Source organism: Lepus europaeus, chromosome 10 (assembly GCF_033115175.1).
Source record: "Lepus europaeus isolate LE1 chromosome 10, mLepTim1.pri, whole genome shotgun sequence".
In the NCBI taxonomy this organism is placed as follows: Eukaryota; Metazoa; Chordata; class Mammalia; order Lagomorpha; family Leporidae; genus Lepus; species Lepus europaeus.
In genome coordinates, this window is record NC_084836.1 from 112,269,476 (window position 1) to 112,297,215 (window position 27,740).

The 27,740-nt window shown below is 57.6% G+C and overlaps 1 protein-coding gene across 1 annotated transcript in view; it reads left to right on the top strand.

Annotated features, from left to right (window-relative positions):
• Positions 1-229: 229 nt before the first annotated feature.
• The window catches only part of SLC12A5 (solute carrier family 12 member 5), a 33,801-nt gene continuing 6,290 nt past the window's right edge, over positions 230-27,740 (top strand). Inside the window, exons 1-17 of the mRNA XM_062202384.1 lie at positions 230-350; positions 13,411-13,505; positions 13,804-13,935; positions 14,221-14,367; positions 15,111-15,165; positions 15,625-15,755; positions 17,647-17,888; positions 18,634-18,845; positions 20,375-20,545; positions 20,836-20,934; positions 21,071-21,128; positions 23,282-23,456; positions 24,094-24,212; positions 24,517-24,615; positions 25,459-25,578; positions 25,960-26,064; positions 27,086-27,254. Of these exons, the coding sequence (XP_062058368.1) occupies positions 230-350; positions 13,411-13,505; positions 13,804-13,935; positions 14,221-14,367; positions 15,111-15,165; positions 15,625-15,755; positions 17,647-17,888; positions 18,634-18,845; positions 20,375-20,545; positions 20,836-20,934; positions 21,071-21,128; positions 23,282-23,456; positions 24,094-24,212; positions 24,517-24,615; positions 25,459-25,578; positions 25,960-26,064; positions 27,086-27,254 (2,250 nt within the window). The remainder of the gene's footprint in view (positions 351-13,410; positions 13,506-13,803; positions 13,936-14,220; positions 14,368-15,110; positions 15,166-15,624; positions 15,756-17,646; positions 17,889-18,633; positions 18,846-20,374; positions 20,546-20,835; positions 20,935-21,070; positions 21,129-23,281; positions 23,457-24,093; positions 24,213-24,516; positions 24,616-25,458; positions 25,579-25,959; positions 26,065-27,085; positions 27,255-27,740) is intronic.

The following is a 27,740-nucleotide window of genomic DNA, read 5'->3' on the forward strand; positions in this document are numbered from 1 at the left end:
CGCGCTCGCGGCGGGATGGAGAGCCCAGGGCCTGCGCCAGCGGCCACCGCGTTCAGGGCAGCGCAGCCCAGCGGGCACTAGGACCCGGCGCGGCGCCGCGGCCGGCGGGGGGCGGGGGCGGGGGGCGGCGGGCGGGGTGGGGGGATCCGCGCTCGCTCCCTCCCGGAGCCGCTGCGGCCACTTGTGCGATCCGGGCTTGCACCGCGGCCGCCGCGCCCCTCTCCGCGCCATGAGCCGCAGGTTCACCGTCACCTCCCTGCCCGCCGCGGGGCCCGCCCGGACGCCGGACGCGGAGTCCCGCCGGCATTCGGTCGCCGACCCCCGCCGCCTCCCGGGGGAAGACGCCAAAGGTAGAGGCCGCAGGGGGCGGGGCCTGTCGGAGTGGGCGTGGCGAAGGTGGGGTCGGGGCGGGCTTTCGGGGAGGGGGCGGGGCTGCGGCTGGGACCCGGGGGTCCTCAGAGAGGGCCGGAGAGGGGAGGGCAGCCGGGACTCCGGGACTGCGGACGTCGGAACTGAACGTGTGAAGGGGGAGGGGCCAGCCCCGGGGGCGGGGCCATCGGCAAAGGGGGTGTGGCCAGGGAGAGAGTTGGGGCCACCGGCGAAGGGGCGGACCTTGTGATGGAGCAGCTAGGGCCGCACTGGGCACGGAAGCGACGGGGACAAGGGATGGGGGCGAGGGCCGGGAGAGGGCGGATTGTGTGGGCCAGGGTGGGTCCAGGAGGAGGGGGGTGGGCCGGGCTGGGGGTTGGGCTCGACAGCGGGAGGAACCATAAGTCAGGGTCGCAGAGGCAGATGCCGGTCAGCGGGCCATCGGTGCCTATCGGGTCCTCAGTCCTGTGTCCCTATGGAGGCGGCGCGGACGCCTGGGACCCTGGGAGGAGACGGGGAAGTCAGGTTGGATCTTGGGCTGCTGGGTCCAGGGACGACCCCGTGGGGACTTCAGGACCCCTGGGGACCCCACGGGGCCTGCAGCTCCGGGAGGGTCGGCAGGGGCAGCTCAGGCGGGCCGGGGGCGGCTTTCTCTCGGGCCCAGGGCATGGACTGGTAACGGAAGTTCCCCGCCGGGTGCAGACAGGAGACAGGGGGGCCCTCAGTGAAGAAGTAGCATCCCGCTGCCCGCGAGTCTCCCCGGCAGAGGGCACTCACCAGGGGCCTCCCCCGGCTCTGCGCCCCTCGGGGCTGGAAGGAACGAAGCGAGTCGGCTTGCAGCGGCCCAGGCCGCCAGGGGTCGCTGCTGAGCCGCAGGTGAACTCGCTCGGACCGAAGCCTACCCCAGCTCCGAAACTCCCGGCGGGGCTGGGAGCAGGATTTCGGCCACATGCCTCCTCGCACCGGTGACCACATCGAGGCCGAGACTCCGGCAGGTCTCCGGCCCTGTGGTCGGCCTCCTGCTGGACCTGGCCGCCCGAAGTTCTTGAGCTGCTTCCACGCTGGGTGTTTCCCATCACCTCTGCGGGCATGGCCGTAGCAGCCTTCCAGGTTCTAAAGTCTGACACACGGGAGCCTTCTCCACGCCTTCTTTTCTACCCCCATCAAATCCATCTGGTGCTTTAAAACTTACCCGAAATCTGGCCACATCTCCCAGGCTCTGTCTCCAGTGTCTCTCACCCGGCCATGGTCCCAGGCTCCTCACTGGTCGCCCTGCCTCCATCCTGCCCTAACCATCTTTCACAGAAGCTCCGCAGCTCTCCTAGGATAAAGGCCACACCCTCCAGCTGCACCTCAGTCCCCCTCGTCTCTGCCCTGCTGTTCCTGTATCTGTCCATCACCTGCTTCCTGCAGCCAGGGAAGCCCCTACTCGTCACTTTCCCTTGCTCCCAGCCCACTGCAGCATAGAGCACAAGTCCCAGCAATGTCTGAGTGTCTCCTGCGACAGGGAGTGGGGGAGTGCATCCTTGCATCTCTGTGTTCTGAGTTCCAAACCCAGAGCCTGGTACTTAGGAGCTGTGTGTGGGCCCCTGCTTCCCACGCCGCGGCTTCCTCTCCTCCCACGCTCTGTCCCCTGCCTGGGGAGTGACATGGCCTTCTCTCCTGTCCCCAGGTGATTGCTCAGTCTTCCCACTCAAACTCCTGTGCAGCTGAAATAAATCCAGGCTTTGGGTGTGCAGAGGAGTGTAGGAGGGGTGTGCAAAGTGGATGTGGGTCTGGGATGCTGGGTGCTTGTGGCAGAGGCTGTGTGTGTGTGTGTGTGTGTGAGTCTTGAGGGAGGAGCATCCCACGCCACCTCTGCTGGCCTGTGGGGTGCTCGGTGAGTCAGTGCCTGTGTGTGTCACTGCGCTGCCAGTGTGTTGATGGGCATGTTGATGGGATATTTTTGTGTCTGGCCGTGAGGTGGACACCAGTGTGCCTGCATACATTGCAAGTTCCATCCTGAGGATGACTGGAGTGACCTGTAGCCTCTTAACCCAAGCATGGGACGGCTTCACCCACCCTCTCTGTGCTAGGTCACTGCATGGGAAAGTAGACGAGGGCTCCCTGGGGAAACCTAGCGTCTTGTGGCATCGTTTCCACAACTGTTTTTTTCCAAATAGTTAATTTATTCGAGAGGCAGAGGGAGAGGGAGAGGGAGAGAGAGAGCGAGGGCTTCCATCTGCTGGTTCACTTCCCAATGCCTGCAACAGCTGGGGCTGAGCTAGGGTTCGAGCAGGGAGCTGGGCGCTCCCTCCATGTCATCCATGTGGGTGGCAGGAGCTCAGTCATTGGAGCCATTATCCTCAAAGGGTCTGTATTAGCAGGAAGCTGGAGTCAGGAGCCAGAGCGGGGACTCGAACCCAGGCCCTCTGATGTGGCACCGGTGCCTTAACTGGCATCTTAGCCACTGAACCAAATGTTCGCCTTGCTACAGCCTCCCTGGCCCCAGAGAGCTGCTCTCACCACCTCTCATTGTCACCCAGGCCCAAAGGGAGGGAGGGCAGCACGTGTCCAATTGGGAAAGGCGGGGAGGGGGTTGTGCGGGTCACACGTGTATGCTGTCATGGTCTTTTGCTCTGGGCCAAAGTGGTGAGGTGCTTCCTGCCACCAGGGTGAGCACGAGTTACAGAGAGTGAGAGGAAGTCAGAGACTGGGCCTAGAACCCACCATTGCCCCTGGGCAGTCGCCTCATCTGTACCCTGGGAAGACAGGTGGAAGTGAAGCTGGGAGCAGCTGTTACAACCGAAGCAACTCCCCCATCCCTTTATGCGCCCCCACCCCCACTGTGCCTCAGTTTCTCAGGGAGGAGAGCTGGCTCCGGGCCTGGTAAGATGAACAGGGGTTGGGATGTGTTCCCATGGAGGGAGAGGGAGCTAATTTATGCCTGGGAGATGGGAGGAGACCACAAGGTAGCCCATACTCTGGTGTGGCTCTGTGGCATGGCCTTGGCACACCGTTTCCCTCCCCTGGGCCTCAGTGTACCCTCGCAGTGTATAGATGAGTTGACAGGCAGCTGTCCGAGGGTCCTTCTAGCCATAGGAATGCCAAGTGTTTTTGATGATCTAGAGGCCGAAGCTCTTGCCCCCCGCCCCAGACCCGCCCCTCATGTTGCAGTCTCTCCATCTGTGAATTGGGAAGAGTGCTGCTGCCATGGGTACATGCACTCGGTGTAGGGATTTCCACTCTGTCCCACGAGTTCTCCACTTGCTCTATCCTCAAGCCAGGACTCAGAACCTCACAGCCCAGTACCTCAGCCCAAGGTGAGCCCTAGGAATCTCCATGGCAACAAACTGGTTATGAACGGGGCTGCAGTTGCTATGGTGACAGGTCTCTCTCTTTTTCTCTTCCCCCTCCGCTCCCCTTCTCTCTTCTCAATGAACCAGAGCGATCCGCAGGCCTCAGCTCTCCAGGTGGGGTGGGGGTGGGGGTGGGTGCATGAGAAGGGGGTCCAGATTGGGAAAGGGGGAAGATGGGCTGAGTCTGCAGGGGAATGGGGGGCTGTTGGGGTGCCGTTGCCATGGTGATGGGGCTGCAGCCTGTTAATTAAGCCCCCGGTTGCCACGGAGACAGTGGTGGTTGCCGTGCTCTGCGGTGAGCCCTGTGTGTGGGGAGTGTGCTGTGTGCTGGACTCATCAATTCACTGCTAGGGGCTTGGGGCATGCAGATGGGGGAGAAGGAGGGTGAAGGAGGGGGTCAGGGCCTTTTCTCCCCGAGGCCAAGGCTGGGAGTGGGTGACTAGGTCCTGGGGGGCATGCTATGGAGATAAGGATGGATAGGGACTGAACCATAAGGGGGAACTCTGGGCCTGCCTCTTGTGGAAGGAGGACCTAGTCATGTGGTCCAACTTCCTCTAGACAACCCCTCCTCCTGGCTCAGTGGGTGGAGCCCTGGAGGTCAGAGAGTGGGAGACGAGTCCCCAGGTGCTCCCAAGGTCACCCCATCAAAAAAAAAAATGTGTCCCTTTCCACTCTGGCTTCTAATTTCATTGTAAGTGGGAAACATATAAAGTCTCTTCCAATTTCTAAATTCTGATACCCAGGAGGCAGCTCCTCTGTGCTTTTTTCTCTCTGAGAAACATAAGGAAGGAGGGGGCCGTGAGTTTTAGAGACTCAACTTCAACCATAGGCCCCTGGCCAGCTCTGTGTCTTCCATTGCTTTAATGAGAAGGTTCCCCTGGCCTGGTATCTTCCTAGGGCTCTGGGCTGGCAGCTGGGTTCCTGGGGCTCCAAGCTGGGGTCACCTCTTGCTGGCCAATGGCAAGTTGGCATTGCAGGAGGTGCTTCTTAAAGCTTCCCCCGGAGGACTGGCTGGAAGGCAGGATGGGGCCCAGACTCCTTGAGAGGCACCGGTGTCCACTGTGGGCCTGGCGTCTGCTCATGTGGCCTGGGGCCCTCAGGGAGGGTCTGCGGCCATGCTCTGGGACTAGCACGGCACACTGAGTTTTCCTTTTATAGTCGGGGACACAGGCCCAGAGAGAGGAAGCCAGTTTTTCCCAGAATTTGGGGGCAGGGGCTAGGATGGAACCAGTCTCCCATATCCCAGAGGTCTCCTGAATCAATTCTAGCAAGGGTAGACAGAGGGGACACCCGGGGAAGAGTAATCACTCCTGCCTTCGTCTAGCGAGCTAGATTTTCCACCTGTAGGTGGGCTCAATCCCCGAGTGGTCAGTACTTCAACGATCTCTGGACCACACGCAAAGGGGAATTCGCCCAGGGGGACAGCAGACCGGGGGCTGCTGCAAACCTTCTGCCTCACTTTATTCCTCCGTGCTCCTCATACAAGCGTCTTCGTGCTTCACTGTTACCCGCCTCTGCTAGCTGTAGTGCTGCCGCCAGTGTGTGTGTCGTAGAATGCGCAGAAATTCTGGAACAGTGGCTTTCCTTCCTGCTGTCCTTTTAACCCCTATCACCGACCAAAACTCGCCTCACCTCTTTTGTAGTTTTATCAGGACAGCCAAGAACACCAGGGCTCAGTCCTTGTCTGCATAGCTAACTCTCCACCCAAGAGGGTACATTAGGCATCCACAAAACAAAGTGGTGGTGACATCTGGTTGGTAGATCCCTCAGAAGCACCTTGGAGTCAGCTGCTGAAGACAACTTGTTGACCCCAACCTGAGATCAATGACAAATTTGTGTAAGAGAGTCTGAGCAGCGATCCTGTCCCTGGTTCTAAAAAAAAAAAAAAAAAAAAAAGTCCTATAACAGAGTCTCTGTGGCTATGGATGGCTCATTAGGGCCCTTACAGGCCCAACTGCAAGCCAAGAGGCCACTCTAGCCCTACAGCTCTGGAGCCCAGAAACAAGAAGAGGGAGAAAGCTCATCTCAGACCCAATTCCTGTTCTTTTTTTGGAGCCAAAAATCAGGGGCTGCAGAGCCACTTAGATATGACTGTGCCCTTGTCCCTTCTACTGGAGATAAGGCCAGTTCCGAAAGAGGTTCTGTTGGGGAGGGGAGTCCTAAAGTAGAGTAAACCGGCTTCTAGATAGAGTTCTGCCTCTGACTGCCATTGTGACCACGGACAATCTTCTCACCTTTTTGGGCCTCAATTTTTTCGACTGTAAAATGAAAGCTGTGCGTTACCCAATCTAAGATGACTTCTGGAATTTATTCATTTTCATTGTACTTAAAAGGCAGAGGGAAGGAGCAAGAAGGGAGAGGGAGGGAGATCTTATATCTAATTCCACTCAGGTTGACCTTCCACATGCCTGCAACAGCTAGGATTGGGCCAGGCTGAAGCCAAGAGCCAGGAACTCAATCTGGGTCTCCCTCATGGGTGGCAGGCACCTAAGTACTTGACCCTCCACCTGCTGCCAGGATGCACATTACCTGGACCCTGGATGGGAAGTAGAGTAGCCGGGATCTGAACCAGGCACTCTGATATGGGATGTGGGTATTCCAGACTTTGACGTAAGCTTCTGTGCCAAATACCTTCCCCTATTTGTTAATTTTTAAAAAAAATTTTCTTGAGAGAGAGAGAGAGAGAGCGAAAGAGAACTTCTGTCTGCTGGCTCACTGCCCAAATGCCCACAGCTTCCAGAGCTGGGCCAGCCTAAAGCCTGGAGCCCAGAGCTCTCAATCTGGGTCTTCCATGTTGGGAGCAGGGACCCAAGGACGTGAGCTGTCATCTGTTGTGTCTCAGGGCGCATCAGCAGGAAGCTGAGCTAGGATTTGAACCCAGGTGCTCTGATACGGGATAGGAGTGTCTTAACCCCATACCAAATGCCCGCCCCTCTCCTGGAATGTAAGGCCCAGCATTATGACCTAGGGCGAGTCTGAAGATCATTTCTACTCCTACCCTCGGATATTTAGATTCCCCAGCTTCTCAAAGGCTCCAATCCTCCAATGTCGCTTCCTGGGATGTCTCTGCCGCTGGCTCCGGCCCTGATCTAGGGGTGCTGCGGAGTCCCAGGACCATCAAGCTTTTGTAGATCTGGACTCAGGAGGGGGAGGAATGCAGAGAGCACGTCAGCTCTGGAGGCCTCAGAGAGCAATCCTGGATTAGGGGATTAGACTCTCCTGCCCCAGGAGAAAATCTGGTCCCACACCGACAGGCGGCCTCATTCCACCCTCCCCCACTCTGTCCCTGGCCAGCCTCAGACCGACCTGCCCTCCCTGCAGGCTGCACCATCCCAAGCCCTGGGCGTTCCGCCGTCAGAAGGTCTTGGTCTTGGGGTGGGATGCTGGCACTGCTGTTCTCAGCAGGTGAGAGTTCACTGGAACTCCTGAGCTTCCATCCCACCCAGTTAAAGATCCATAGACCAGCTATCCCAGGGACCTGACCTCTGCCCCCTGCGGGCAACACACTCGCTTCCGGTCCCTGGGGTCTGCATGTCTCCAGCACCCACCTCTTAAACAGCCAAACGGGAGGGGGTCTGGTTCTCCACTCCCTTAGGGGCTGGCCTCTCAGCTTTGCAGCGGGCTGCCCAGGGCTCCACTTCCAAAGCACCCCCCCCCCCGCCGCCTCAGTCCCCTTCTTCTCCCTGGGGGTCACTCCAGACCCCCAGTCAGGCAGCCGCTGCGGGGCCGCCTCCCCGCGGCCGCGACCTAGTTCCCTGCCGTTATTTTTAGGGCGCGGGATGGCACCTGCCCACGTGCCGGGCCCCGCCTGCGCCGGAGAGTGGGGGGGCGGCTAGCTGCGTCTGCTCACGGAAGGCGAGGTCCCCGTCCCCCGCAGCACCCCTGCCATCCCACCCGCGCGAGCCCCTAGTTTTTCTGCGAGGGGGCCGCCAGGCGCGCTCTGCCCACCCCTCGTCCCCTTTCCCCCTCCCTCCCGTTCTCCTCCCCACCCTAAAGCCCCGCCAGTGGCTCACGCCTCCTGCATACGGGATGAGGTGAGCAGCGCCGCCGCTGCGAGGGGGCGCGCGCGGGTGTGAGCGTGTGTCCGTGTGCGAGTGTGTGTGCGCCGGGCGGGCGGGCACTGCAGCTTCTTCCTCCGTGGAGCGGAGAGCGACAGAGCTAGAGCGAGCGGGCGAGCGGCGAAGGCGGGCAGAGGGGCGCGGGCGAGGCGGCGCAGCCATCCCCGGCCCGGCGCCGCGCCGCCACCATGCTGAACAACCTGACGGACTGCGAGGACGGCGATGGGGGCGCCAACCCGGGTAAGCCGTGGTCTGGGGGCGGCGAGCTGAGCAGCCACAGGCGGCTCTGGGGTCAGAGCCGAAAAGGCTGCCACCGAAGCGGCGGTGGGCGCCCGCGGCGGCCTGGCGCCTGGCTCCATAGGAATGCGCTAGGCGCTGTCCGAGGTGCTGGAATGCGCCGCGCTCTGGGGCACAGCCCGGGGCCCCGGGGTGGTTTTTGCCCACGGCCTGGGGGCGGACCCGTGTTAGTCAAGCCGAGGAAGCGTTGGGAAAGGGGATGGAAGGGCTAGAGTGGGCTGACGTGGAGCTCGACGGGCGGGAGGAGAGCTCCTTTTCCTGAGAGGGGACCCCGGAGTCCTGGCGCAGAGCCGGGACCGGTGGCGCCGGGGGGCGCAGTGTACTGCAGTCCCTGCTCTGAGACTTCCAGCTGGAAGGCTGGGGGGAAAGGTGTCTGTGGGAGGCTGGGGCCATATGACTGCCCCCGTCTGGGCTTCAGTGGCTTCTTAGGGGACACTTGGTGCAATGGGGGCCCCCTCCCCCAAGGCTTGCCGGGGTCCGACCTCACTGTGAAACATGCCTTCCCTGTGGATTTTTCAGCACTACTTTGCGGCATCTCCCTCGCGCTTCCCCGTGGGTTCCTATTCAGGACGGGAAGCAGGCTCACCCTCCCTTCTCCTTTCCCCCTCCTCGGGGTACCCTGGGGCGGCAGTGAGCGTTCCAGGGCGGGGCAGGGGGGAGTCTTTCTAGTTAGCTCAGCCTGATTCCCAGTGAGGCCTCGGAAATGGGGTCCCAGCGGCCGAATCGCCGGCGCCGCGGCGCGGACACTGCGGACGCGCTGCGGTGGGTGCGGAGACTCGTCAGGAGCAGGGGGGCTAGGAGCTAGTCCTTTGGCCGCTCGCGCTCCCGCCGCCCTCCTCCGCGATTTCCCTGCTCTGAGGTCTTGGGGCCAGCCACCCCCTCGGGCTCCCAGGCCCCCAGCCGCCCCCCAGCGGCCTCAGCCATCCATCACGGCTGTCAGCCGCCCCCACCCCCCACCCTCCGGCGGCGCTGCGTCCCCTGCGCACTAGCGTGCCTCCCGCGCCTGCTGTCTGCGCTCAGCACCTTCAAACGCTCCCCTGGGCATTGCTTGACCCTCTGGGCCGAGACTCCCGCAGCCCTGTCTGGGCGACAGCTGGAGGGCCCCTGAGGGCTAAGGGAGCAAGGTCTTCGAGGGACTGGCAGCTTTCATTGAGACCCTGGGGACCCTGCATCTCAGGCAGGGTCATCAGGCCCCTTGGGAAGGCTTGGGACACGAGGGTCCCTGATCCTTGGTCTGAGACACCCCCCTCTCCATCCCAGCTCCCTGGGGCTGAGCCGGGCCAGAGCTACCAGCTGGCCAACTCATCCATCTCCCCAGTGACCCCGGGGTCACCTCCTCCCCGCGGGCTTTGACCGTAGGGGGAGGGAGTTTGGCAAAGTCCAGTCTGCTGCAGCAGCACTGAGGTGGGGGTGGGGGGTGGGAATTTCCACCCAGGATCCCCTCCAGACAAGTGCTCAGCCTGTGAGGTGATCTCTCGGCTCCCCCAGACACAAGGTGTGGTCCAGCCCCAGGCACCTGCTTCCTCTACCAAGGCCTCACTGGGCCTCCGGGGTTCCCTGGGGTCTCAGGAGGCCCAGACAAGAGCCATCTATGTGTTTAAAGCCGCAGAGGGGCTAGGAACTCTTCTGGTCTGTGCCCTCCCTGTTCATTTCAGAGCTGAGTGTAGTGGGCCTGTCTGGAGACTGTCTATATATAGGGCCTAGGACCTGGCACTGGAGGGCCAGAGCCTGGGTCAGGCGTTCTGGGTCCCATAGAGAGAGGACTTCCCAGCAACGCCGAGATGGTGGCAGGAAGTGTTCTGGATCTTCTGGACCTGAAGGGAGAGGGAGTGTCAGATCAGGAGCCCCTGGTATCTGATTCCAGGATCTTGGGCTGTTGACCGCAGGGAGATGGGAACGGCCCCCCCGTGAGAGGGCTCCTCTGGACTACAGTGGAACTCAAGGATATAGACGCTGCCCCCCAGGCCCTGTTTTCCTTGGGGTCTGATGCCCCCTCTCCCTTCCCAAGGTGGCCTGGGGATTCCCTCGGGCCCATCCCTAGGCCCCGGGGGAGGCTCCCTAGCCCGCGCTGTTTCGCCTGTTTCCTCCCTGGGAGCTCTGGCCGCCGCAGCTTAATTGAAAGCCGATTCGGGCTGAGAGTTCCCAGGGGGCGGGGGTGGGGAGGGCTCAGCCTCGTCTGGCCCTGCCTCTTGCGCCGCACAGCTCGCCGCTCCCGCATCACCCTAGCTCCTGGCTCTGGGGAATCAGGGCGAAATTCCCCTTAGCTGTCCTATTCCTTTGAGGACCCAGAAGCTCAGCCCCCAACCCCCTCAGCCAGTGAGCCCGGCATCCCCGGAAGGGGACGCAATCGGCTCTGGCAGACAGGGTCCGGAGCCTGGCGTCCCGCCCGAGCGGCGAATGCAAAGGCGAGACCCAGAACGAGCCTACCGAGCGGCCCCCTCCTCTGCCCTCCTCTCCTGGCCCGGATCCGGCCGGAGTCTAGCTCCGCGCTGCGCGCCGCGTTACATAAGCGACTGCGGGCGCGTGGCCGGCTCGGAGCTGCGCTCTCGGCCCGCGCGGTCGCCATGGAGACTGGTGCGGGGCCGCCAAGTTGCGGGGTCTCCGGCCCGGACGCCCACCTTCCTGCCCGCTACGCGCCTTCTGCCCCCGCGAAGGCAACAGAGCTTGGGAGCTAGCGTGAAAGGCGGAGGGGAGGGACTCGCCTGTCTGTCCTGGTCCTGAGGGGATATCGTGGGGAGAGGACCCTACAGGAGGCAGAGCCCCCACATTTTGCTGCTAAAGGGTGTGGGCTGGGGAGCTGAGGCTGGGGCAGCAACACATAAGGCTGTTAATAATCATAACCGTAGTAGTGGCTGCGGGGGTTGGCCAGTGTGCTGGGCACACCCAGTGGGCAGCCTTTCCTGGTCTCCCTGCAACCCTTTGAGCTCAGCGCACCCCATGTCCCTTTACAGAGGTGGAAACTGAGGCTTAGGGAGTGTAAGTGATCTGCCCCATGTGAGGATGCACCTGGATCCGCGTGACTTCAGCTCTCTCTGTCCATTAGGAAATTTCCTGGCACCTCCTGGCCGGTCAGCCTCTGCAGTCTGCGTCCTGGTGTGGGGACGCGGGCGGCCTCTGCCAGCAGAGGAGGGGACCCACCTCACTCTTCTTTCTGGTCCCTGCTCAGGAAGGGTGCCTGGAGAAGTTACTCCAAAGATGTTTTTTTATGAGCACCTATTGTGTGCCGGGCTCCCAGGGGGAGGGGGAGTCTGCTATGCCCAGGAACTCACACATGCTTGTGAGAGGCGCTGACGCAGGGCAGGTCCTATTTGGCAACCAGGAGCCTCGGCCTGGGTAGCTGAGGTGGAGGCGATGGGGGGAGGCTGGGCGGTGGATTTGCTGGAGCAGGTGAGGCACGCTTCTTGCCTCCTCTCCCGTGTTGGGATGGGCTTGGTTTGTAACAGGGACAGGGCGTGCTCCAGAGATGTAGCCTGGCCAAGCAGATGGGGACAGGGAAGGAGAGGTGTTGGAGATGAGGGCACAGAAGGCTAGCATCTACAGGGCCTGAGCTGCTCTTGGGGTTTGGTCCCTGAGAAGTTTCTCAGGACCCAGAGAAATGTCTGCTACTGGGGTTCAGCCCTGGGACCGGGGCAGGGTGATGGTTGGAGCCAGCGGAAAGAGCCTATGGGGGCTGCCTGTAGCTTTTGGAAAGTCCCCTCCCTGATGCCCTGAAGACTTTCATCCTGAGTGATTTCAGCCAGGTGCCTGGGTTTGCACGCGTTTACGGGGATGTCTCCATCTCCTTCTCCTGCCTCTTTTTTGGGTGCATCCTGACCCGTACACCCAGGCATGGATGTATTTGCTCAAATACCTTAGCCTTAACTAAATCTCACATCTTCCCCATCCCAAACTCCTCCCTTTCTTCCCATTTGCTAAATAGCACCCCATTACCCACTCATTTGCCTATGCTGGAAACCCCAGGCACTATCCAAGATCTGTCTCTCCCCTCCCCAAACATCTGGCCTAGGACTGTACCAATAATAATAATTATTATTTTTTTTGACAGGCAGAGTTAGACAGTGAGAGAGAGAGACAGAAAAAAGGTCTTCCTTCCATTGGTTCACCCCCCAAAATGGCCACTACGGCCAGTGCAGCCGATCCGAAGCCAGGAGCCAGGTGCTTCTCCTGGTCTCTCATGCGGGTGCAGGGCCCAAGCACTTGGGCCCATCCTCCACTGCACTCCCGGGCCACAGCAGAGAGCTGGACTGGAAGAGGAGCAACCAGGACAGAATCCAGCGCCCCAACTGGGACTAGAACCTGGGGTGCCGGCGCTGCAGGTGGAGGATTAGCCTAGTGAGCTGCTGCTCTGGCCCTGTACCAATAATTCTTGGCCCACGTTTCTCTGACCTCGTTGAAACCAGCCATTTCTCAGATTACCAGGCATCTCTAGTTGCTAAGGGTCAGAGTGATGGCTCTAAAATTGAGTCTGTTCATGGCGCTCCTCTGCCTGGAAGTCTTCAATGGTTGCCCATTGTCCTTTGGATGAGGTCCAAACCCTTGAATAGGACCCAGCCCATACCTCTCACAGCCACCGCTTGAACTTCAGCCCTGGATGTGCCTGGCTCCCGCCAGATGATACTTCCTGTGGCTCCTCTACCCGCTCTGTTCACTGTCACCTTTGGGCCATTGAACAGGCTGTTCTGCTGTTCTGTCTGCCTGGGACACCCCCCTGCCCCCGCCTCCCTCCCAGTCGTGTTCTTACTCATCCTTCAGTTCTCAGCCGACACGTCACTTCCTCTGGGAAGCCTTCTGTGATCTCCCAGGTTGGGCCGAGGTGTTCCCAGAGCCACGTGTTCCCATGCGGCTTTTCCCATGGAAGCTGCCTCCCTGGGTTGGCAGTGCTTGGCTGCTGCCTCGTCTCCCCCACCCCTGAGGCAGGGACGGTGGCTTGCTCTGGGTGTTGCTCCTCGTGGTGGTACCTGGTAGACGTACAGTACGTGTGTGTTGACTGAAGGTGAACGAACGGCATAGGAGGTGCCAAGGGGGTCAGTCCTCCAAGAGTGGGGCGTCCTCAGGGCGTCCTCAGGGCGTCAGGCTGCTCTCTGCTTTCCTCCCGTGGGAGAGAGCATGCTTCCATCCCAACACACTGGGCTGGGCCCAGTTTCGGTCCAGAAGGGAGCTCTGGAGAGGGGCAGGGCGCCCTGGGGAGCCAAGCGGGGCAGCACTCGCACGTTGGGCTCTTCCTACATGCTGTCAGCTGAGCTCCTGCAGGGCAGGGAGAGGCAGCTCCACGCTCCCACAGTGAAAGCCAAGGTCTGGAGGGCTAACGTGGCCACACAACCAGGCCCCTGACTCCTCTGCCTTCTCAGGTGATGGCAACCCCAAGGAGAGCAGTCCCTTCATCAACAGCACCGACACGGAGAAGGGAAAAGAATACGATGGCAAGAACATGGCCCTGTTCGAGGTGGGCTGCTGGGGGTGCGGTGCCCCCACCCACAATGCATCATCCCCTAGGGAACAGCACCCTCCTCTCCACCCCTGCCTCCAGGCCACTTTCTTCCTCGAACCTCCCCACCACTCCTCTCCCTCTCTGGCTTGACTCCTGTTACACCCTGCTCCCCTCTCCCCTCCTCCATTCGCCTCACCCTGCCCTCCTTGCCTCCTCCTTTTCCTTCTCATTCCAACCTCCTTGGTCCCATCTGTCCCTCCATCCCCACTATTTGGCCCACCCAGCCTAATATTGCTACCTTCCCTCTCTGTAGGAGGAGATGGACACCAGCCCCATGGTCTCCTCCCTACTCAGTGGCCTGGCCAACTACACCAACCTGCCCCAGGGAAGTAGGGAGCATGAAGAAGCCGAGAACAATGAGGGTGGAAAAAAGAAGCCAGTTCAGGTGGGGGCCCCGGGGAAGAAGCGGTGGGGGAGGGTGGAGGAAGGAGGAAAAGTGGACTTGGATGGAACCACGGATGCTGGAGGCGGAGGGTGGGAGGCTGGAGGCTGGAGGAGAGGAGGGAAGGGGGCTGAGGGCAGGCAGGGGCAGCTCTGGTGGGGAGGGGGAAGTGGAAGGGGATGGGCGTGGAGAGAAGAGGAAATCGGGGTGGGAGACGTGGAGGAGGAGTAGGCCTGGGGCACTGGTGATGCCTCAGGGCTGCAGCGATGACTCTGGCCTCCCTGGCAGGCCCCGCGCATGGGCACCTTCATGGGCGTGTACCTGCCGTGCCTGCAGAACATCTTTGGCGTCATCCTCTTCCTGCGGCTCACCTGGGTGGTGGGCATTGCAGGCATCATGGAGGCCTTCTGCATGGTCTTCATCTGCTGCTCCTGTGTGAGTGACCCCTCCCCTGCTACCCCCTGACTGCCGGGGCTGGGGGCTGGACGTGGGAGCCCTGAGCTTTTATAGGAACCCCTGATTCTGGTCTTTGAGAGTCAGTCAGATCTACCTGGCCCCTCCTGCCTCTCTCGACCCTGAAGGCTGCTGGCCAGGTCTCGCCTGGGTCTGGGCGTGTGTGTAATTACACAAGGAGTACAGGTTCATTGATGAAACTGGGAAGTGTAGGGAAGAAAGTCCAAGTCACCGGTAATCCCATAAGTGTTGACATTCCGTGGGTTCTGACCTCACAAAGTGATGAGTGTCACAACAGTATGGATTCCTCCCCTCCTCTCTGAAAACTCAAATGCTCCCCCGACACTGTGCACTTCTGGGCATTTATATGTCCTTGCACGTGACCCTGAGGTGCCTCTGCATATGATGTAGCCAGGGCCAAGGGGGTGTGCGTGTTTTACAGATGGATAACCCGAGGCCAGAGGAGCGACATGAGTAGTCTCGGGTCCTAGAGCTGCTCGGAGGTCGCCCCGAGGTCTCCGGAGCACGCTGACGCCCCAGGCTCTGCTCCTGCTGTTTGCGTGGTGAATCAGGGGTTTTCTTGAGAAGGACTTGGCAGGAGTAGATGTTGGATTGGGCCCAGGGAGAGGCTCAGCCGAAGAGGACGTGTGGGTCTGGCTGGTGTTTACGGGGTCTGAGGCCTGGCCCTCGCCCAAGCACCGCTCTCATGATCTCTCCCCCCACAGACGATGCTCACAGCCATCTCCATGAGTGCGATCGCCACCAATGGCGTTGTGCCTGGTACGTGACCGGGGCTCCCTGGAGGGAGGGGAATGGGGGTGGCGCCGGTCAGGTGGCGAGACAGGGCCCAGGGCTTTGGGGGCCATCAGGACCCAGGAGAGGCTACTGCAGACCAGGGGCCTGGGCTGCGACCCCTGATGGCTTAGTTCGGGCCAGCCCTGTTGGGGAGGGGAAGAGGCAGCTGGTGTTGAGTGGGGGGCAACGGCAGCCCTGCCCCTCAGCCTGAGACCCCCTTTTCTCCCGTCCTGTTTTCTGAGCATGACCTCCTTACAGAGCAATTAGCAATATGGTAATTAGTGCTGCAAAATCCACACGGGGTCTCCCACCAGGCCCCTTTCTGGGGCTGCAGCCTGTGGGGCCTGTGAGACCCAGAGCAGCTCCCTTCTGCCTCTGTCACTGCCCCCTCACCCCCCACAGCAGCCCCTCCCCCCTCATGCTGATACTAGGTTCTCTCTGCAGCTGGTGGCTCCTACTACATGATTTCCAGGTCTCTGGGCCCAGAATTTGGGGGCGCCGTGGGCCTCTGCTTCTACTTGGGCACTACCTTTGCTGGGGCCATGTACATCCTGGGCACCATCGAAATCCTGCTGGTGAGAGGGGCTGAGGAGGAGGTGTGGGGGTCCCAGGTTGTCAGCCAGTTAACCAAAGCTCCCTGGACACCTCCTGTAGGCCAGGCCATTCAGTAAAGCCACAGAGAAATCAGATGGGGTTGTGTCTTGACAGGGTTCCCAGTCTAGTGGGTGAGACGAGATACGACAATTATGTAACACAAACAGCTGTCGCGTATCAGGCACCCACTGAGCTCTCAGCTTCGTTCCAAGTGCTTTATAGTCATTCTCTTGAATGCTTACGAGGTTTAAGTATCATGATGACCATTTTACAAGTGAGAAGCTCAGAGAAGTGGGATAACTCGCTCAAGGCCACTCAGCTAGCAGGTAGGTGGTTGGCAGAGGTGGGTTAAGAGTTCAAGTAATGGTAGAATAATAATAGTAATGCCACCTGATGGCTACTATTTCGTGTTGCCTACCGTGTGCCAGAGACTGTGCCAAGTCCTCTGTGAGTGATAATTGTAGAAGGCTGTTGGGAGAAGAGCCATCCATTCCCTCTACTGACTCGGGGGCGGGAACAGATTGCTGGGCACTGTTTGAAGGACAGGACTGCTGACTTAGGTCTCTGTTCTTTCTGCCCTTCCAGTGCAGGTAAGGTGGTGCAGGTGAGGGTACCTTGGTGTGTGGAAAGCAGAGCTGACACTTGCCAAGCCCCTACTCTATGTGAGCTCCAAGGCTTGCAGTTTATCACTTTATTTTATCCCCACCACCTCTCATAAGTTAGAAGGTGGCCATTTCATAGATGAGGAAAGCAAGCTCAGAGAGTGTAGAGGATGCGTGGCAGGGATATGAACCTGTGTCTTTCTGACTTCCGAAGTCTGGAGTTGTCCCCCGTTTGGTATGGCTGCAGAGAACTGGAACTAACAGGTGCACGGCTCCTGGCTTGGGGCCAGGCTGGAAGAGTGCAGGCACAGGGAGAATGGATGGGAGTAAAAGGCCTGAGGAGGCAGTGAGAGAACGATGGACCCCAATCACTTCATTAAAAATTAAATATTTTGCCCATCGCATGAAATTAGAAACATATCAACATAAAGACAGAATGTGAAGAAGGAAATAACAATACCCAAAGAGAACTACCATTGACTTTTTGGTGTATTTCCTTCTAGTTTTTGTTTTTCCATGTGACGTTCTATTCTGCATTTGTCAATTCCCACATAACTCAAAACTCTGTTTGTAAATACAGTTTGCAAGTGAACTGAGGATGACTTGTAAGAATGTGAACATCTTGCTATTTGCTATAGAAAATTTAAAACATACATAGGTATAAAATGAATAAAGATTATGCACATTTTCAAGATTCATGGAAACTCCTGATAACATTTTGATAAACTTACACGCACACACAGATACATGTGTGTATGGGTATGTCTTCACACATAAATTTAAAATTATGAGATCATAAGACATGTTGCTTTTTAAACTTGTCTGTATTCACCTAGTGTAACATGGATCATTTTCTGGTGGGTCCATAGAAATCTATGTCATCCTGTTTAATAGCTGCATGGTCTATGTGGGAATATTATGATTTCTTCACCCAGCCTCTAGTGATGAAGATCTAATTTATTTCCACATTTCTATTAGAAATAATAAAAGCAATACATGCTTTTTAAGATTTATAATTAACAACCAAATGAATTGGAATAAAAAATTGCTCCCAGTATCTTATCTTTGAGTGTCATTTTTTAATGACTGCATCATAGCTGTTGTAGGACAGGTACTGGCTTCCTTGGCCACCCCCCAGTGCTGGCTGTCACTGTGCCATGATGAGCATCAACTGCCCCCAAAGCCCTCACACACAGGTTAATTCTCTGGGGGTGATTCTCAGCTGCTCTTTACTTTGTACTCTCCTGATCTCTTTTCCCCTTTCCTACAGGCTTACCTCTTCCCAGCTATGGCCATCTTCAAGGCAGAAGATGCCAGTGGGGAGGCAGCCGCCATGTTGAACAATATGCGTGTGTATGGCACCTGTGTGCTCACCTGCATGGCCACTGTGGTCTTTGTGGGTGTCAAGTATGTCAACAAGTTTGCCCTGGTTTTCCTGGGTTGTGTCATCCTCTCCATCCTGGCCATCTATGCTGGGGTCATCAAGTCTGCCTTCGACCCACCAAATTTCCCGTGAGTGCTGCCCCTCTTGGCCTGAAGCCTTGCCCTCCTCTTTCCCTGGCCCCTTTCAGGGTCTATACTTCAATCTTTGCTAAACCTTCTCTCCCTACCTCTTAGAATCTGAGTGGTGTGGGTTGGCAGCAACTCCCTTGGGAGGGAAAAATCCCTCTTGGTTTGGGGCAGTCTTCTCAAGTGAGCTAACCCTTCTGGAGGTGGGAGGGTCAACTGCTTGATGGTGGGATGGGCTTGGGGAGAACAAAGTGGGAATGGCTTCTAGAGTGAGCGTTCAAGTGGCAGGGAGACCTCTCCTGGGTGGGACACCTCCTGGAATGGCTCAACCTCCTAGTGTTAGACAGTTTCTCTGTAGTTGGAAAGGACACAGAAAAGAGGACCCAGGGACTCAGATCTCTGTTGGTTCTGCTACTGTCTAGGAGTCTCCCTCATCCCATTGGCCAGAGGACAGCACCCAGAGACTGCTGTCCATGGTGCTGAAGCACAGGGTTGCCCTGCTGTGGTGTTTGCTTTGACGGCATGTTAGAATTTCTTGGGGGAGACTGAAAAAGAAAAGAAAAAGAAAGAAAGAAAAAGGAAAAGAAAAAGGAAAATCCAGTGGCCACATTCCATCCAAATTAAATCAGCATCTTTGGAGATGGGGCCCCAGCATCCATGTTTTTCACAGCTCCCCTGGTGGTTCTGTTGTGGGGCCAAGGGCAAGGGAGTGTGCCTCCCCATCTTCCTCCCTTGTTTCTCTCCCTAGGATCTGTCTCCTGGGGAATCGCACACTGTCTCGCCATGGCTTTGATGTCTGTGCCAAGCTGGCTTGGGAAGGAAATGAGACAGTGACCACACGGCTCTGGGGCCTTTTCTGCTCCTCCCGCTTCCTCAACGCCACCTGTGATGAGTACTTCACCCGAAACAATGTCACAGAGATCCAGGGCATTCCTGGTGCTGCCAGTGGCCTCATCAAAGGTCTGGGGATGGGAAGAGGGCTGATGCCCAGGGAGTGCTGCAGGGATTGTAGGTCAAATGGTCAGGATTAAGGGGTTGTCCTGGGATTCAGTTAAATTCAATCAGTTTTAGTTGAGCATCTAGTCTGGGCTATGTTTTATCCTTGGTATCATGGAGGGGTAGAGATGAAAGAGAGAAAAGTCATCAATTTGACAAGTGTTCACTAAGTGCCTCCTAAGTGTCTAGCCCTGTGCTAAACACTAGGAACACAGACAAATAAGTCACAGTCCTTGGCCTCAAGGGGTCTAATGGCAGAGACAGATGTATTAGCAAATAAATTATGACGTGCCTAGACGTGCATTCATGGAATAGAGATGTATCCTCAGAGACCTCCCAGGGGAGGGAGCTTTCTGTGCAGAAGATGGCAAAAACAGGCTTCCTGGACTCGCCCGAAGAGGGCTTTGAAGGACAAAAAAGAGATTTTCAGTTATACCAGGGAATAGGGGAATTACAGACGAAGAACAGCTTGCCTAAAAGCATGCAGATGTAGAAGAGCATATTGTGTCCTTCCAACCACAAGTAATTTAGGATGACTGAGGTCTAAGTGCAGAGGCAGGAGGAGCAGAGTGGTGCTGGGGAGGATGCCAGGCCCCGGAAGTCATGCTGAAGAGTTCGGCCTGTATGCCAGAGGCACCCAAGGGTTTTGAGTACGGAGGGCATGTGGTCGGACCTTCATTCCTGAAAGTTTGCTTTGGCTTCTGCTATGAAAGGGGTTAAGAAGCAGGAGAGAAAATAGGTGGAGGCTGAGGCTGGTGGTCTGGGGGAGATGATCTAATGAAGTGGGGTGATGGGACAACGTCAGTGGGGTGGAGCCATGGTTCTCAACCTGGGCTGTTTTACCACCCAGGAGGCACTTGGCCTTGCATATCTGCAGACAGCTTTGGTTGGCAGAGTAAAGGGGTGTACACAGGGGCCAGGGCATTGCTAATCATCCTGCAGGGCATGGGGTAACTCCTCCACAACAAAGAATGATCCAGCTCCAAGTGTGGCTAGTGCCAAGGTGCAGGAACACTGGAATAGAGGGAAGGGGGCATATTGAGAAATGCTAAGAAAGAGTAAGTGGACAGAAGTTGGGGATGGCTTTGAAGCAGGGAGGGGAGAGGGCCATCGAAGGCAATGCCAAGATCTGAACAGGTGCTGATGCCCTTTGTTGAGACAAGGGATCTAGGAAAGGAACTGGTGTGGGGTGGATGTGTGGAAAGATCAACTTGGACACACCGAGTCAGTCTGAGAAGGTCTTTGTGTGTCTATTTACTTCAGTAGGTTGGGCTAGTTGAGGGTAGGGTCTGTATCTGATTCAGTTGTGTAACCACTGCATGCGGCCTGGCCCAAAGCAGTCACTTTGGGAATGTAGCACAGAGCCACAGCTGACAGGGGAAAGTAGGATGTGGTTGACCTTGACTCTTACTTCCTGCCCACTCTACCTCCTGCTCCCAGAGTTCTGGTCTCCAACCTCTGGACTTCCTCCTGAGCCTCCCATCTCTCCACAGAGAACCTCTGGAGCTCTTACCTGACCAAGGGGGTGATTGTGGAAAGACGCGGGATGCCCTCGGTGGGCCTGGCGGATGGCACCCCTGTCGACATGGACCACCCCTATGTCTTCAGTGATATGACCTCCTACTTCACCCTGCTGGTTGGCATCTACTTCCCCTCAGTGACAGGTGAAGCAGGGCTCGGGGTGAGTGGGAGGGACTCAGCTGGGGACTGGCAGGGTAGGATGATGTTGGAATTTGCAACAGCCCCATCACATAAGCAGGAGCTGCTGATTCTGTTCCTATTGGACAGATGAGGGAATTAAGGGCAGAAGAAGGCGAGGAACATGCCCAAGGCCTCACACAGTCAGTGTACTAGGACTAGACCCCAGGCTCCTATCTCCAAGCCTGTGTGTTTCTTCTGTCTGTCTTGGCTCCTATGGCCCTGGCCCCTGTGCTAACTGCTCATTTGTTCACAGGGATCATGGCTGGTTCTAATCGTTCTGGGGACCTGCGGGATGCCCAGAAGTCCATTCCTACTGGCACCATCCTGGCCATCGCCACCACCTCTGCTGTCTGTATCCTGTGCTGTGGCACTGGAGCCATCCTGGGTGGGGAGTGCTGGAGGGCGGGCAGCCTAACCTGGCCAGTGCAGGGGCAGCAGAGAGGAGGGGGCACTTCACTTCGGGGATTTTCCTTCATTCTGTTCTGCAGATATCAGCTCCGTTGTCCTGTTTGGGGCCTGCATTGAGGGGGTTGTCCTGCGGGACAAGTAAGTAAGAGAATTAGGGCTGAGGAGGGGAAGGGGAAGGCATTGGGACCCACACAAGCAGCCTGTGGGAGACGGGCCACGGGGGCTGCTTGCATTGTCACCTCCTCACACTACATTTCGTCTTTCTCATGACACTCCAGGTCTGGAAGCTTGAAAGCAGCCTCATTTCCTCTAGGATAACGATACTTTCTTTTTCTTTAAAAATCTAGTGATTCACTAATTCATCTAGCATTTATCGATGTCTATGTGGGCCACTGTCCGAGGCTCGGGTTGAATGGCAAAAGAAGTAACACCTGGTTTTTGTCCTGAAGGAGCTCTTTGTGGGTATTGACTCCACTTGCAAGTGAAGTGATAGGGTGGCCATGAAGGAAGTCAGGGCTCTGGGAACACACAGGGGGCCGAATCCAGTCCTCAGGTCGGAGAAGCCTTCCCAGAGGAAGGGAGGATACAAGTGTCGCAGGCACATCACTGTGGATTCTGCATCTGGGATTCAGATAACCATGGATTGAAAATATTTGAAAAAACAATTGGTATCTGTACTGAACATGTACAGATTTTTTTCTCGTGAAACTCTTCCCCAAACAATACAGCACAGCAGTGACTTCTTTAGCATTTGTGTTGCATTAGCTATTATAATCCATCTGAGATGATAAAGGGTAGAGGAGGATGTACATAGGTTCTGTGAAGACTCTACTCCATGTATGTAAGGAACTGGAGCATCCTGGATTTGGTATCCACAGGGGATACTGAGGAATGGCCATAGCTCATCTATCCATCCCACGGTCCATGCTGAGTAGAGATCAGTTGATGAAGAGGGTGAAGGGAGCCTCAGACAGGGAAAAAGTGGACAAGGGTTGGGACAGGAAGGGCTGTGCGTGTATGTACCTGTGCTTGTGCTCATGTGCATGTGAGGGTGTGTACACGTGGTTCGAAGCCATGTGCACGTACACCCAGCAGAGTGAAGGGAAGGTCTTATCACAGAATCACCTTCCATGGGCACCACCTGGGATTCGGTAAAGTGATGTCATGGGGACATAATTCTGTCACCCTAGACTGGAGCCAGGACTAGAGATGCGATTTTCAGCTGCAGGAAACTGGAAATTTAGTATATACATGAAGACAGAGGAAACCAAAGAGATTTAAACATAGGAGTGACCTGGACAAATGGACAATTTGCACACATTGCATTTGTTAGTTTGGTGCACTTCAGCCTGTTAATCTCATTTAATCGTAGTCTGCATAGCAGGTCCTTCCGCACAGCCCTTCATCTGGTTCCTGGGACACTACAGCAGTGGCCCGTTTGAGCGCACTGTTCTGCTGGGGCAGCAGCTCCCATTTTAGGACACTGTCATGGTTAGAAAATTCTTTTCTTTCTGACACCCTGACCCCATGATGAGCCCAAAACTCCCATCTTTTCTTAAAGTTTTACATTTTTATTTATTTATTTTCATTTTATGGGAGAGAGAGAGAGAGAGAGAGAGAGTGAGTGTGTGTGTGTGTCCATCCACTGGTTCACTCCCCAAATTCCTGCAAAAGCCAGGGCTGGGCCAAGCCAAAGCCAGGATCCCAGAACTCCATCTGGGTCTCCTATGTGGGTAGCCTGGACCCAGGTACCTGCTAGCTCTGCGGATGAGAATTAGCAAGAAGCTGGATTGGAAGCAGAGGAGCTGGGACTCGAATCAGGCACTCGGGAACATGATGCAGTCATCCCGTCCCAAATGGCGATCTAACCACTTCACCACTCTGTGGACTCCCTGCCTCACCCCCAGAACTCCCATCTTTCAGATGGAGACACTGAGTTTCTAATGGGCTGAGATTGTCCCAGGGTAGCATCCTATTAACATCTGACCATTTGCTAGGATCGATCGCATGAGCGCCTTGGATGCTGTCGTCATGGTAATGAGGTGGGTGTGTAGTGACTCGATCTACAGCCGAGGAAGCTGAGGCCCAGAGTAGCCACATGGTTTTCCTGTCTGTGTGACAGACAGGAAGTGCCCCGGACTTTTAGGGATTTGTGACTCCTCTCACCCGTCCAGAGCCTCAGCCTGTGGTAGGCATGCAGTAGATCCTGCAGTTGGTGTGGGGGACCTGCCCTGGAAGTCAAGTGGCATCGCTCACCTGGCATCTCCTGTCCCCTTACTGCTTCATTCCAGGTTTGGCGAAGCTGTGAATGGCAACTTAGTGGTGGGCACACTGGCCTGGCCATCCCCCTGGGTCATTGTCATCGGATCTTTCTTCTCCACCTGTGGGGCAGGGCTGCAGAGCCTCACGGGGGCCCCTCGCCTGCTGCAGGCCATCTCTCGGGATGGCATAGTGCCCTTCCTTCAGGTCAGTTTTGGAAGGTGAACTGCCCACTCCAGTGGACCAACCAGCCAGACCTCTGTCCAGAGAGGCCTCACGGTGAACCTCACAGGGCCGCCACCAGCCTTGAATTGCCTCCTGGACACATCTGCTCTACATTGAGGGAGTGGGTGGCCATTATTTGGGATTTGGCCCGTGGTTGGTGCCATGAGCACTATCTGAGCACTTTGAGTACTGTCTGGTCTTAGGGAAAAATTAAATGGCCCTTCTTAGGCCGAGTAGTTGGCCCGGGACTCAGAGAGGTAGCCAAAGGGCAAGAAGAGGGAGTACTGTCCATGGTTCTGAAAGCACAGCTTTGTGAACCAGTCACAGCCTGCGGGCCGACCTGCTGGCTCCTCTCCCACCCGTCCCACTGGAGCTTCTTTTCCCCTTCAGGGGTCATTTGAACTTCAGCTCACGGGGCCACCAATGTCAGGGTGGGAAGGACACAGCAGGAGCCTGCCACTCCCTTGAGTTCCCCAGAGGGTGAGAAATAGAGCATCCCCTGCCCCCCCCCCCACCATATGTTATAGCATCCTGCCTCTGCTCCAGGGTCCCCAAGACTGGTGGGGAGAGCGAGAAATCCTTAAGGTCCCAGTCTCCATGATGGTTGCTCTTTCCCCAGGTCTTTGGCCATGGCAAAGCCAACGGAGAGCCAACCTGGGCGCTGCTGCTGACGGCCTGCATCTGCGAGATTGGCATTCTCATCGCCTCCCTTGACGAGGTCGCCCCCATCCTCTCTATGTGCGTGTCTGCCCCATGCACTCCCCATCAGCTCTGCTGTGACCCTTGACCCCACACCCAGTGCTAATTACCCCAGGAAGTTCCCCGCCATTCCCAGAAGCCTCTCCTTTGTTCTATAGAGATTCACCCCTACATGTATCAGGGTGGGTGGTAAGGGGGTTTGGCCTTTAAACTCTCTCCTAATCTCCAGAGGCCGATTCTTCCATCTCCCTGGTTCTTTCCCCTTTCTCTCCCGGTGTCTCTGTTTCTGTTTTTGCTTTCCTTTTGCATCTCGGTCTCTCTGGGGGGCTTTTCTGTGTCCTAGGTTCTTCCTGATGTGCTACATGTTTGTGAACCTGGCCTGTGCCGTGCAGACCCTGCTGAGGACACCCAACTGGAGGCCACGCTTTCGATATTACCACTGGTGGGTGCCTACCCCGCCCTCCGCCAAACCGTTCTCTCACCTCTGCCCAGGGCTCACCTTACCCTGGCCCATCTCCTTCTGGTCTAAAGACCCCACACCTGAACAGAGCATCCCATTCTCTCCAGACTTGGTGGTCCAGCTAGCTAGCTCCAGGTTCTCCTTGTAGTCCTAGATAATAATGTACAGTCATGAGCAGTCTCAACTCTCACTCCCCTACTGTCTGCAGTGCTCCGTAGGTTTCAGTAGAGTGTGGAGGTTGGGACTCAGCCTGGCCCTGAGTTCAAATCCTGACTCTGCGCTTCCTAGCTGTGAGATCCTGGGTTGATGGTAGGGCTTCTCTGAACCTGTTTTCCCACCTGTGGAATGGGCATGACAGCTGCCCACCACCCTCGTGGGATTCTCGTGAGCATTACAGAAGGTGCTCAACACAGAGGCTGTGGTGCTTCTTGTTTTACTGCACGGCCATTCTAGCCCTGGCAGATGGCCAGGGGAAGGGACTGGCCCAAGGGAGCCCAGAAAGAAGCGGGCATAATGGGACTAGAGCTGGGGCTGCCAGACTCTCATCTGGGTGCTCCTGCCTTGCCGGTGGCCTGCCTCCAGGAGGCCCTGTCTCAGAACCGAGCTGGCCAAGGCTGCCTGGCAGGGACAGAGGCACAGGGCCTGGAAGCACGGTGACTCAGGAGTGAGCCAGGCTGGGGTGGTGCCCGTCGTGGCTGCCCTGCAGCCCTCCTGGATGTGCTGCTGGGAATTCCCCCAGCCCTGGGCTCTGACCCTTGCCGCCCGAGCCCTGGCTCCAGCGACAGCTCTGTCAGGGTTCAGAGGCTGGGTCTCCTCGTTGTCCAGGACCCTCTCCTTCCTGGGCATGAGTCTCTGCCTTGCCCTCATGTTCATCTGCTCCTGGTATTACGCGCTGGTGGCCATGCTCATTGCTGGGCTCATCTACAAGTACATCGAGTACCGCGGGTGAGTGAATACCAGGCTGGGATAGGGTGAGGGGTGGGAGCTGAGGGAGGGGGTGGGGCAGTGGGTGCCTGGGGTGCTGGGTGTGGGGACAAGGCAGGGAGTGGGAGCCGGTGAGGCTGGACTGGCAGGAGCTGGGTGATAAGGGTGGGGTTGGGACCTGGGGGGGACAGGGCCAGGAGCTTTGTGAAATGGACAGGCGTGGCATAGGAGCCATCTAGCCAAGGCTTTGACTTTGACCCAGCCTGGTGGCCGCAGTGGCCTGCATGTCCTTTCAGAGCCCAAGATGGGTGGCACAGCCCAGGGGCAGCCACTTCAGGTAGTTGGTTCTCCCTGCGGCTCGCTGGTTCCCTGCCCTCACGTGGTCCCCTTGTCGGCCCCCAGGGCGGAGAAGGAGTGGGGTGATGGGATCCGAGGCCTGTCTCTCAGCGCTGCCCGCTACGCCCTCTTGCGCCTGGAGGAGGGGCCCCCGCACACCAAGAACTGGAGGTGAGTGGGGAGGGTGCGTGTGTGAGGGGCTGTTGTGCTGCGTGGCCCCGTGGGTCCAGCCTTGTCTGACCCCTTTCCCCCTCCCATAGCAAGGCTGAGCTGAATCCCAGACGTTTGCTCACCCACTCCCCACCCGCCAGGCCAGCCTGCTCATTCTCTGTTCATTCGCTGTTCAGAGCTGCGACAGGTGGCACAGGGCCACACAGAGCCACACGAACATCCTGGAGGTGCCGTTGGCTCTGGGGGAGTGGACTCGCTCACACTCAGGGTGACGGGCTCTCGGGATCTCTAGAGCAGTGACGGACTCGTCCAATCCATTCCAAGTCAGCGTGTCAGGGGCCAGAGGGGGTCTCAGGGGTCACAGAAGGCGGGGTTGGGACCGGAGTCTTTGCCCCCCGGCCCGAGCCTGGCTCGCTTTCTCACCAAGTGCTCTGCAGGCCCAGAGCCTCCTTCATCTCTCCAAGTCCGGTACCACGTGCTGGGGACACTGTTGGCTCCTCCTTGCTAACCTGCGTCTCCTGGAGACCAGGGCTGCACACGACTTGTGTGTGAATTCTCAGTTGCTTGGCACGGGTGGTAGCCGGAGTAGGTGCTTAGGGCAGTTAGCTTGGTGGTGGTCAGACGAACGGGAGGGAGGGACTAAGGAGTAAAGACATGAGTGGATTCATGGCAGGGTGGATGGGTGAGATCTGTATGGGAGGGCAGCTGGGTGAGGAGACGGATGTGTGTGAATGGAGAGTGGGGGTGGCTGGGTGGGTAAATGAGTGAATAATGCATGCGTGGGTAAATTAATGTGGCTATGAGTGGGTGAGTGGAGAGCAGAATAGATGGGGGTAAAATGGCTGGATAGCGAGGTGGGTGGAGAGAAGCACGGGTGGGCGCGTGGGGAGCTGGGGGATGTTCAGATGGCTGGCTGGGTGCTGGGGCTGTCGGTGGGTGGGGGTGTAGGGTGGCAGTCGGTGGACTGGAGATGGGAGCGGGGGGGTGACGGAGACTGGGATGTGGCTCTGCTCTCTCTCAGGCCTCAGTTGCTGGTGCTGGTGCGCGTGGACCAAGACCAGAATGTGGTGCACCCCCAGCTGCTCTCCTTGACCTCCCAGCTCAAGGCCGGGAAGGGCCTGACCATTGTGGGCTCCGTCCTGGAGGGCACCTTTCTGGACAACCATCCCCAGGCCCAGCGGGCGGAGGAGGTGAGTGCAGGCCCTGGGAGGGTGAGGGGAGGCCAGGGTCCTCTGAACTCTCCTTGCCGTGGGCACCTTGGGGCCGAGGGGGCTCAGGCTTTTCTGTCCTTTTCTGTAGAAGAGGAGCCAAGAGCTCAGGGCTCCTTAGAATTCAACTCACAGAACCAAAGCCCATCGGAGTCAGGATGGCCCATTTTATGGATAAGGAAACTGAGGCCGAGGGAAGGCAGGTGGCTTGTCTATGGACAGAGCACCCAGGCTCAAGTTAGGACTGCTGGGCTCCCACTCGGACTTCTTCCTGCCCAAGGATAAATCTTTCTGTGTTTTCGCATCCGGACCCCACTGATCCCTACCTTGTCGGGAGTCGGCAGGGGGAGTATCCATGTTTGGCACAGGGAGCAGCTGAGGCCCCGTGGGGGAAAGCAGTTTGCTGAAGCCCACAGAGCTGGCTGGAAGCATAGGCAGGGTTTGCAGCTGGGTCCCTGGCTCCACGTC